The 11,661-nt window shown below is 41.5% G+C and overlaps 1 protein-coding gene across 1 annotated transcript; it reads right to left on the bottom strand.

Moving 5' to 3' along the window:
* Positions 1-438: 438 nt before the first annotated feature.
* Positions 439-7,778, bottom strand: LOC133890674 (methylmalonate-semialdehyde dehydrogenase [acylating], mitochondrial-like). The gene is made up of 19 exons (XM_062331154.1): positions 7,667-7,778; positions 7,500-7,591; positions 7,295-7,369; positions 7,017-7,178; positions 6,857-6,935; positions 6,221-6,375; positions 5,897-5,960; positions 5,194-5,273; positions 4,873-4,938; positions 4,312-4,362; positions 4,059-4,210; positions 3,873-3,963; positions 2,865-2,945; positions 2,698-2,775; positions 1,606-1,641; positions 1,476-1,519; positions 1,317-1,395; positions 974-1,064; positions 439-851 (listed from the first exon to the last, which is right to left on the bottom strand). The coding sequence occupies exons 1-19, from the start codon at positions 7,692-7,694 to the stop codon at positions 745-747; spliced, it is 1,611 nt and encodes a 536-aa protein (XP_062187138.1). The 5' UTR covers positions 7,695-7,778; the 3' UTR covers positions 439-744.
* Positions 7,779-11,661: the final 3,883 nt, after the last annotated feature.

Genomic DNA, 11,661 nt, shown 5'->3' with positions numbered 1-11,661 from the left:
AGGTGTAAGGCACGACAGCATCCTGCAGCGTCTTCAACATCCCAACGTTTACACCCATTCCACCACACCCCCGCCACCGCCCAGCCATTCCGCTGCCCACCACGCCACCTGCTGCGGCCGCGGCCGCAGCCACCGCCTCCCCTTCCACCATTGGCAACCAGCGACGCCCTTACCACCATCTCCGAGCCCGAGCCTCCCTCCTGGCTTTGATGTCCTACTCCAAAACCTAACCCAAACCTTGTCCCCAGCGGCGAGATAGCGACCTCTCTCCGGCAGCACAGCAGCGTTAAGCGGTCTCAATGCGCCCAGCTGGGGATAGATTTATCGGATTTGTTGTACTACAAGATACTAAAGTTTTTGCAACAAAGTGTGGATTCCATCCTCTTCTCTTGATTGCCCGTGTGCATCATTTGCTCGGGTTCAAGCTGCACAAGCACGTTTCACAGGCCAGCACTGCGACCTTTTTATTAGGCTCTTATTTTGAGAGTTTACACATGACACTCAATCTACAGGCTCTGGAGGCAAGTCCTGGAGCTTCTACAATCTAAATCTGGATGTTTCGGTTTTGTAAATGAGGCTTTGTAAATCATGGTGTCCGAATAAAGAAACGAGCAGAGACTATCATCCCCATGCATGGAGGGCGGTGCTTACCAATTTCTGTCTCAATTCACAATTCACAGTGATGCGTGGGTCTATTTCCAGAGGTGAAGCTAGCACAGGAGGGGGGAGCAGGTTCTTTCCGTCTCACTTCTGCGAGGTGGGCATGGAGAGGGAAACACGCTGCGCCGGCGTTTCCTTCCACTGCTGCGTGATTGTCTTGATCTGGGTGAAGAATTGCACGCCAGCCTTGCCTGTCATCCCATGCCACTCTGTTAGTTACACTCAGATGCGATTGGTTGAGCTACCGTCGAGTCCATATTATGACTATTGCGAAATAAAAGGATCAGTTCACATTAGGTTAGGAATGGCGCACCGTAGAAATTCAAATCTCCTGCGAACGAAGCTTTGCTGCCTGTGAAGGAGAAGAATGGCAGGGGTACTGGAATCGGCACATTGATGCCCACCTACAAATGAAACCATGAATACATTATGAATTATTCATGCTGCAGAGTTGATTCATATCTTAGATATTCAAACTTCTGGCTCCCAGTTATAGTCAGATGGTCATCATTTTGTGTTCAGGTTCAAGTTAGCAACCACCTGCGATTTTTCCATTTTCTAGCTGGAAATAGTACTGTCCTTGTCTGGGATTTTTCAAGTAGCATGCACGAACGGATAATAAATGCTTTGAAAATTAGGGAGAGACTATGCAGTACCTGGCCAGCTTCAATGTCCGTTTGGAATTTCCTTGCATTGACACCAGATGTTGTAAATATAGAAGCCCCGTTGCCATACCTGAAATAGTGGCATGGAGGAGGATTAATACGCTGCGACAAATGCTCAGGTCTATGAGCACAGAGGATAAAAAGTTATACTTGTTTCTGTTTACAATTTGGATGGCATCTTCTACGCTCTCTGCCTGCAATTGAGAAAAAAGTTCAGCACTCAGCACTCAGCTGTGTAGACTTTAGGTGCTGAAGTGTAAAGGAAACAAATTTGGCATACCTTCATCAAGAGAAGAACTGGACCAAAAATTTCCTCCTGTTTCAAAATTTAGCAAGGTTCAATCATATGTAATAATGCACATGCTAATTTAGCAATCTTTTCTAATGCTGTTGGAGAGAACACTCGAGTTTCAGTAACACTCATCACAGAATTTAAGAAGATGCAGCAGCTATCACTGAGAAATATGAACAAATGTCATGATAAAACATAAACTATAGAGTTTCGGGGGAACAGTAGCTTCAAAGTGAAAACTGGCATGATTGACGTCTGAATAACACTTAACACTGTATGCAAAGTACACGCTTTGCCAGGTGGTGAGCAACATCAGTCTCCAGACAGAATCATAGAGATTTTGTTGAAATGCATCAGCGTTATGACTTTCTTCAAGAAATCAAAATGTGCATTTGGATAATGGATATTTGATATTTCGTAGATCGTGTCAAATATGTTCAAAGTTAGCACTTGTTATGTGCAGCGACTGTTCAGCAACATCAGTCTCCAGACAGAGTCCTAGAGATTTGTTGAAATGCATCAGCGTTATGACTTTCTTCAAGAAATCAAAATGTGCATTTGGATAATGGATATTTGATATTTCGTAGCTCGTGTCAAATATGTTCAAAGTTAGCACTTGTTATGTGCAGCGACTGTTCACGTGAACAGCACCACGTGGTTAAAGTAGCACACAGTACAGTGGGATCTTATCTATTAGGAAGTTTCTCCTTATTAATATAAGGACGGGGTTTTGCATCTTGTAATCAACCAACGAGAATGAATCCAAGAACCCCCCCCCCCCCCCAGTCTATAGTCTCCACTCTCCACTTTCTCCGAAAGTCCCTCCCATTCAAGACATGACATGCGGCCTCCTTCTACATGGTAGTTATCCCAATTATGATCTAAGGATGGTAACAGCACTTTAATCTGAAACTAATATACCTATAGTGCACTCCATATTTTACTTTTTACAAGATGTGGACAGCATGATCCTACGAATAGTTCTGCTTCTGCATGAGCCCAAGAATTGCTTTGAAACATTTTTAAGGTAGTAAAAATGAGATGCAAACTTAAATATGACAAATGCATTCTGAAAATTACCTTGTAACACTCCATGTCACTTTTAACATCAGCCAGAATGGTTGGACCAACAAAATTTCCATCCTCGAAGTTAGGAACCTGCACGTTACAAAGCACTTAGGCTTGTCTGTATTAAGACATGGCAGAACGGTAGGCAGGCAAATGAACAACTGAATCATTAAATTTACCACAATATCTCTCCCGTCAAGCAACATACGAGCTCCACTGTCAGCGCCACTTTGGACTAACTTGCAGATACGGTCCTTCGCCTGTTGATTTGATAGTAAACTGTTAGGGGAGAAGAGCCAGTGAAAAGACAAAGGGTCCTAATTACCAAGCTTACAGCTATGGTTCAATAGTTCATCGTTCCTGAAAAGACGGAAGTAAAATTTCCACAAGTTTCACATATGATTATATGCTAAAAATCATTCTATGGTCCCGACTCCTGAACTAAATGGGATTGGACCACAGAAATCAACCTCAACATAATGTGTTGAGTCTTTAAGTGAACGAGATTATCCAACCCCAACAGATACTTTCTAATTATTCAATTGGTAATATGTTTAGATGTGCACGCTACTAAAATGTAGGCATGAAATGGACATGTTTTGATTCAACTTAGTAATGGCCACTAAAGGTTAAATGTGCTCATTTTATACAACAAATACCCAGGGAAGTCCATATTAGGATAAAGAATAGGTTCCACACTAATTCCTGAACCAGCTGGTTTCAATATTATAGGTCCCAGCTGATTTCTATATTATAGGTCCACTTCAGTGCTAGCACTGGTTACCAGTAGAACTCTATTCCATATTTAGGTCGCATAATGTGAAGGGGGATGTCAAGAGCTCTAGTTACAGACGTCTTGTTGGGCAAATGCAGGCATTCAGTATCACATCCAAGTTCAAAAGGATAAATCAACTACCTATTCAAAGATCTAAACTTATGCAGATATCCTTTTAACCCCAGTGAACTCTTCAAGTTTTAACGTTCAACTAGTCCAATTATTTTTTTTTGAGCATGCAGAGTATTTCTCTGTTTAGCAGTCAGACCTGAAGGTGGGAGGAGAGTTCTTTTCTTTCAGGGAAAAACAGATTATTCTATGTGAACAACATTCCCAGAGTTATTTCCAGTAGGTACCACGAGTGGTATAATATGAATAACATCAGTACAGAAGCATGTGTCCACGAGCAAACCTGTTTGCTGATCACTGGACCAAGGTCTGCGTCATTAGCCATTCCTGAATTAACAACAAGACCCCTTGCACGTTTGACTAGCTCATCCTCCCTAGAACAAAATGCATGGTTAGTTATGGTACCCAATAGCTGACAAAAAGGTTAACCCTGAAGTAAATTTCAACATAAAAATAGGATAAACTATACCATTGTTCTGAACCTCCAACAAAAACAGCAGTGCTCAATGCCATGCACCTTTGCCCTGCTGCACCAAACCCAGCAGCAATAAGGGCATTCAGTGTGGCATTTCTATCAGCATCAGGAAGGATAATTGCATGATTCTTTGCTCCCATATTGCACTATAAATAAACAGAAACATGTGTTGTGGATTATGCTGCTTACAACACAAAAGGTGAAAATAAAAAAAGTTCTACTGAAAGTCCGTAAGAGATGCACTCACCTGAACACGCTTGCCTGATGCAGATGCTCTAGAATATATATGCATACCAGCCTGAGAGAGAGAGAGAGAGAGAGAGAGAGAGAGAGAGAGAGAGAGAGAGAGGTCACAACATATTATGTTGGAAAAGAGAGACTAGCTTTGAGCATTAGAGTATATAATCATATCATTTTTGCAATGACGTATTTCTTACAAAATCTAATGTAAAAAGTTACTACAAGAGTTTAATGTATGTCTATAATATCATGACAGCACATCCTCATGTTGTTTAGCATGAATACAACAGCAAGACCACCTGTGTGCATGCATACCTATTATTGGCATCTTGTAAATTCAGAATCAGTAAGTTAGATTTTGAAGCATTACGATAACATGTGATTCAAAAGATCTGGCACATGTAGATGTGTTTGTGGGCAGCCCTTTTTTAAACAAGGGTTAGTAATAACCGAAAAAGTGAAAAGGAATAGGTCCCAGAGCACATTGCAGACCAGAATAACCAACACATTACTGATGCAGAAAGTGTGGCACAAATAGAGAAACAGGTAGGCCATTGGACTCACTTACTGTATTAGAACCAACAAAAGACACTGCCTTAATACGCTCATCATCACAAATATTGTTGACAACATCCTACAGCAGCAGAGTAAAATCATAAACAACAGGCATGGAAGCCAGAAGAATAGATTTATAGATGTTCTTTTCAGAAAAGATAAAAACAGAATAGATCAAGGAATCCTACAGAGTAAATTAGGCAGTATTGCCCAAAATATAGCAGTTGTCATATGTTCTCCAGCAATACAACTGACGAACAAATTATCAAATCTAGTACCTACTCAAAAATTGTAACTTAATTTAAAAGAAGAAATGTAGCTAAAGATACCATACATGGGTACCATGAACAATGTTCAAAACACCCTTAGGTAAACCAGCCTCCATTGCTAGCTCCGCAAGCATCATAGCAGCCCCTGTAGTAACAAGTAACAATGAGGTATACTATCAGATTTCCAAATTTATCAAGTGCCATTTTCTGTGGAAGTAGGTTGAACTTAAAGCATTTCAAGGGACTTTGTATGGTATTTGTTATTTTGTACCGTATCATATTCATGTTTTAGAAGAAATATCAATGCCAGTTCCCTAAAAACTTCAGATTCACAATTCGCACAGATTAAATCAGTTTCCATTCTACAGAAAGATTTCAATGCAACCTGTCGTTTACATTTTAACCCTTTCATGTGGTAGTGGTGTACTGGTGTGATAAGCAGCTCTCTGCTACTACCTCCAAAAACGCATTTCATTGTGGTATCTTACAACACTAATGCAGATGTTAAATTTGGGTGTAACAAATACACACAAAATGTTATAATTGGTGCTCATATTCATATCCTTAATAACACGGAAAAGAATATGTGCATCATGAGTACATTCGTCTTAATAGCTGCGATGAGAGTGTACAGCTTAGTTACTAATCTGCAATGGTAGCTAAAAAAGCATACAACCATGTGTTTTTTCTGATTTTAGTTTATAGACACCATGAAGATAGCAAGTTTGGTCAATAGATTTGGTAAAAAATTAAGATGAAGTAATTCACCTGGATCCTTTTCTGATGGCTTGAGGACAAAAGTGTTGCCACATGTAACAGCTACGGGAAACATCTGCAGCCATTAGACAGTAGAAACCTATGAAATGACCAAATCTACCCTCTTGAGTTGAACTATATCATTGGAGACTAACATCTGACATAAGTGACAAAGTAACTTAAAAGTAAATGGTCATGAAAACAGTACAGGCAATTTTCCGTAGATTAAAGTAGGAACATAACGTGTATCAGTATCACGCAGGGCAATTGATCATTCAGCTCGGTGTTCAAATAAGAACAAAATTAAATGTGGAGGAAAAGTGAAGTTATACATACCCATAAGGGAATCATAGCAGGAAAATTAAATGGGCATATCCCAGCACAAACACCAAGTGGCTCTCTAATGCTAAAGGTGTCAATCCCATGAGAAACATTAGATACATATTCACCCATTTGCAGAGTCCCCATTCCACAAGCATGTTCCACCACCTCTACAAGATTAGGAGATCAATCAAAATCTTACAACCAGTGTGTAAAATGGTTAACATAAAAAAAAAGTTCTCTCACTAAAACAGTCACTAATTCAAGCATAGGAGAAAAGTGTTTTGGACTACAATAAATAAAACAGCAGGAACATTGACTTGTCATGCAATCTGAAGGATGTGGGAAATATGAGACCACGTTTGATACTGTAGAAATAGTGACTGGCAACCATCAATAAGAAAGATTTTCAGGAGTTACGATACATTTGTCTTGAGTGGGGGCTGAAAAATATTCTAACATGTGTTATGTACCTATTACATTTATACACTAAGGTCATGGATTCAGGGGACATTTAGACTTTTTTGTTTCTTTTTTTTTTTTTTTTGGAACAAAACCATTGTATTATGGCAAAACAAACACTTTAAGATAATTACTGTCTAAGCAAGTAACAAAACCAGGTATGCACCTTCCAATGGTCTGAGAACTAACCTAGACCACGAAATACATCACCCCAAGCATCCTTCAGCGTCTTCCCCTGCTCGGTCGTAATGCTCTCTGCAAGCTTATCCTACAATCAGCAGGCAACCACACAGTTACTACAACGCAGACTGACGACAGCATGAGGAAGCTGTTGAGATTATTCAATCACCATATTGGCCCGGATGAGCTCCTGGAACTTGAACATGACGCGCTGCCGCGCCGTCACGGGCGTGCTCCGCCACCCGGGGAAGGCCGTCCTGGCGGCGTCCACAGCGGCCCTGAACTCGTCCGCGGTGGTGAGCGGGATCCGTGACACCACCTCCTGCGTCGCCTGCGACACGCCCACACCCAAATGCGCCGTCATTTGATATATCCACCACTCCAAATCGAGCACCTCAAACTCGAAATCGATGCATAGAGACAAAGGGAGGGTGGTGGATGGCTTACGGGGTTGGTGACGTCGACGTGCTCGTCGGCGCGCGACTCAACGAACTCACCGCCGATGAGGAGGCGGACCCTAGGCTGCGGGGAGAGCAGACCAAGCTGTCAGTCGCACGGAGCAACCGCGCCCGCGCGCGATCAGAGAGAACGGACGGGTACTCGACTTAGACAGGAAGGGATTGGGGGTGAGTAAGCAGTCGTGGGCGCGTACCGCAGAGGAGGCGGGGCCGTTGGAGAGCCACGCGGCAGCGGCGGAGGTTGAGAGCGGGGCGGCGGCCATCGGCGACCGGCGGAGGCCGGAGGCTGCGTGAGAGAGGGGTCAGGGAACGCCCGAGGGGGCAGGGAGGGAGGGAGGCAGCGGGGGTTTGTGCTGGGTACCTGAGCGGGAGAGGACCGCGCGAAGCATCGGCCGGTCGATCGGCGCCGGCGGCGGCTGGGCTTCGGATTGGGGCGCCGGAGGACGGGGAGAGGGAGGGCGGGGCGGGCGAGATGGAGTGGTGTGGCTGGTGGCCTGGTGGGGTTCTTGTAATTTTGTATCGGCAGCGGCGGCGGCGCGGGACCCACCGGGACCGGGCAGGGACGGTACGGAAATTTTCATAATGCATGTATATATATTACTTATCAGGAATATTTATTTATGTTAAAATTCGTATTGTAAGTAGTTTAAAATTATAAAATAGATAATAAAATTAACAGATGAATAAGTATTAAATAAGAAAAATAAACTGTAATAAAATTACAGATGAATGAGTATTAAATAAAAAAATAAACGACTAAGATAAACTATAAGTTGTATTCCCGGCCAGAAACAGCGGTGGGGTCGGACCTCAAGGGTGTCGTGCCTATCGGAACCGATCTGGCAGTGCCAGTGCGAGCTGATGCGGCCGACTGGCCTGCCGTGTCCAAGTCCAATTTTGTCTCTCACATGCAGTCTGCAGTTGCGTCTAGGTGTAGCTAGCCACTCCTTGTAGTTGCTTGGAAACCTGTGACTAACATACGAAAAGAAACAAAGTTGCTACGTACCAAATGCAAACGAAGTTATCCATGCGACCTTGCGAGTAGCAAGATCATAAATACATGATGTGATAAAATTTGCGCAGTTTCGAATTAGGCCGGAGTGCCTTTCTGTTGTTTGATTTTCGGTTGCGCTAGCAGTTCTCTAGAGGATAGAGTATTTCCTTGACTTATTAGGTGAACCTAAAGTACAAGGATTAAATGTGGTAATCTGGCGAAAACCAAATCAAGCTATTATCCTATTTAATAGGTGAATCCGAGAGAACTTGTGATCAAATTATTGTAACTATGTTGATGGAATTCTATTTGTTACTACTAAGTTGCGGGAAGGACTATCAGGTTCCCTAGGTGATGAATATTCTGGTTATATATTATTATGTGAATCTGGAGTACCATGACCAAACGTCATTATCCAGTAAAAACCAGATCAAGTGATTAATCTATACCATTATATAAACTTAAGAGAAAACTCCTAATCAAATCATTACAATTATCCTAATGTGTTTCTACATGTTAATTGGTCGTGAATGACTACTACGATTTTCTATGTGTGTGTATGTGTATCGGCATATGCTTGTGTGGTACTTATATTTATATATATGTGACCATACATACATATATATATATATATATATATATATGTGTGCAAGTATACGCCTTTGTGGTTATTCCATATGTGACATAATTATTCTTCCTAATTTATGACTATCCAGCATGTATACTAGTCATCGGACATTTATTTATTGACTACACTGATTAAGATACTATTCATTTCTACTGAAATTTACTTTTAAGCTTGAAACATGATTATTCGTATTTATCTACCTTTGAAACTAAATTTAAGGTATGAGCTATAAGCTTATTTCTATTCTACAATAAAATACACTCAATTAAAATCGAAATCAAATGAGCTAGGGGAAGTATGAAATTGGTATAGATTGATAGATCTTGAATTTAGATAAATTTTGTGGAAGAATTGTTAAAATAGGAGTTGAAACGGAGGAGAAACGCCTCGGAGCCTTTGGATCATAAACGTCGAAACTCCACCAATCGATTTATCATATAACCTTCGAAAGATCGAGCAAACACGTATCAAGTGGTATCAGAGCTTCAGTTGGCCGTTAGATAATCTTAGTTATCCATTTTGTTTCGTCGAGTCCTATTACCTAGAGTCCAAAAATTTGGCCAACAAAAAAAAGATCTTAGTTTTCCATTGTCCAAACCACTTTGTGCCCTTTGTAATTTTGTTTTTAGTTTTCGCATCGTTGAGTTTGAGTCCATCGTCGGTGTCTTTATTGCTGGTCGAGTCATCGTGTTCTAGTTTCTAGCATCGAGTCCTTGTTTGATCTAGTCTGCTATAACTGAGTTTGTATCCCTGCTCGGGGTCCCGACCAATTGCTCCGACCACCCACTTGGGATCCCGACCAGTAACTCCGACCATCCACTTGGGGTCCAGATCAGTCACTCCGACCACCCACTCGGGGTCCGACTAGGTACTCCGACCACCCACTCGGGTCTGACCACCTAGTCGTCGCGACCACTTAGTCGGATTCGCCCACCTTCTCGAATCCGACCACCTAGTCGGAGTTGCCTACCTTCTCGGATCCGACCACCATAGCCGAAACAAAGGTAGCCAAAGTTCAGAGAGAAATAGAATATATTTTTATTATCTTTATACCCCTACTCTCTAAAAAAATTGTGACCCACGTACCTCATTTATCTTAGAAAATGCAGTAGAAGAGTTTTGAGTTTGTGTCACATTCGCAAAAAAAAAAAAGCAAGAAGCAAAGAGTAAAAAAAAGGCAAAGAGTGCAAAAAAAGAGAGAATTCAAAAAAAGACAATCAGTTTGCATTGCGAATTTTGTTCCATTGTGCTCGTGTCTGTTATAGTTTTTCGCTACTTGAGCTAGTTCTAGGAACATGTTCGGGCTAGCAACTGTGACGAGTACTGTGGACTTTTATTCAACTTTTTTAATCTAATTTCAATTATTGCTATTCCTTGCTAGTAAATATTGCCTGTCCAAACTACACCTTCACTCGATCAGAACGGTGTCTTCCCTTACAACTACCTCACTCGCAACTGATAAGGTATCACGAACCAGTCACATGTTGTGTCAACCGCAGTGATTGGTAAGAACACTTGCAAGAGCGTGATAAAACGCTTGAAAGTGTGTGACTACACCTCCACCACCTAGTAATCAATAGGGATAATTTATCTTTCGTGGTTTTCTGTCTGCTACTAATCATGGCTGGTGAAACATCGGATGCAAAAGAGCGTGTTTTGAGGGAAAACTCACAATGTTGTTGGATGATCAACAACATGCTATTAATAACGACATCGATAAAAAGCTTGCGGAGAAAAACACTACATTGCAATGACTTAATGATAATATTGTCATGCTCAATACACGCTTTGATCGAGTGGTTAATCAGCCACTAAACCATGGGCGTGTAGATCCTCATGGAGCAGCCTATGAGCAAGAGGAGTCCGTCGCAGATGATGAAATTTTGAGGCAAGAACAACATGCCTTTGACGCATGACAACGAATCGATTGAACTTCAATCGTCAAGGTATGAGAGGTAATAATTTTCAGCAACATAACCCACGTATTAATGATGATCTATTTGCTAAGGTTAAGTTTATTATACCATCTTTTACGGGTGCTTGTGATGCTGAAAAGTATTTAGATTGGGAGATGACGGTTGAACAGAAGTTTAATGCTCATTTGGTTCCTGAAGTACATAGAGTTAGGCAATCTACTAGTGAATTTAAAGATTTTGCAATCATTTGGTAGAATAGAGTTTGCATCGATGGGTTAGCGCCTATTACATGAAAAGCTTTAAAGATTGCTATAAGTAACAGATTTGTTCCTCCCTCTTTTAAACATTATTTACGTAAGAAATTGTAGTGCTTAAACCAAGGTGATAGATTCGTAGAAGAATATTATCATGAGCTACAAATTAGTATGTTGCGTTGTGATATTATTGAGGATGAAGAGGTTACAATGGCATACTTTTATGGAGGGTTAAGACATGAAATTTAGGACATAGTTGATTATAAAGAATATGATAGTGTTTCTAGATTGTTTCAACTTGCGTGTTTGGTAGAAAAAGAATTGCAGGGATGACAACAGAGGCTAAGGAGCAATTTTGGATGTACGACTACTTCAGAATCAACACCGGGATAAGTCAAATAGCCCCACGTTCAGCTACATGATCTGCTGCTCCCTTCTCGAGTAGGGCGCATTCAGCACTACCTTCAACACCGTTATATACTCCCGAGGCAAGCAAATCCGTAAGTGTGCAGGATCCAGCCAAGAGCTCTTCTTCGGTTGCTTCTACAGGCCGATCGATGCAAG

Source organism: Phragmites australis, chromosome 14 (genome assembly GCF_958298935.1).
Source record: "Phragmites australis chromosome 14, lpPhrAust1.1, whole genome shotgun sequence".
NCBI lineage: Eukaryota > Viridiplantae > Streptophyta > Magnoliopsida > Poales > Poaceae > Phragmites > Phragmites australis.
Note: the sequence above shows the minus strand (reverse complement) of the source record. Positions and strands in the feature narration are given on the sequence as shown.

Coding starts and splice junctions, on each gene's coding strand:
- LOC133890674 (XM_062331154.1), bottom strand. CDS start 7,694: ATGCTTCGCGCGGTCCTCTCCCGCTCAG. Junction 1,520..1,605: donor CAGTTCTTCTCTTGATGAAG/GTATGCCAAATT, acceptor TCTCAATTGCAG/GCAGAGAGCGTAGAAGATGC. Junction 1,396..1,475: donor CAAATTGTAAACAGAAACAA/GTATAACTTTTT, acceptor CCACTATTTCAG/GTATGGCAACGGGGCTTCTA.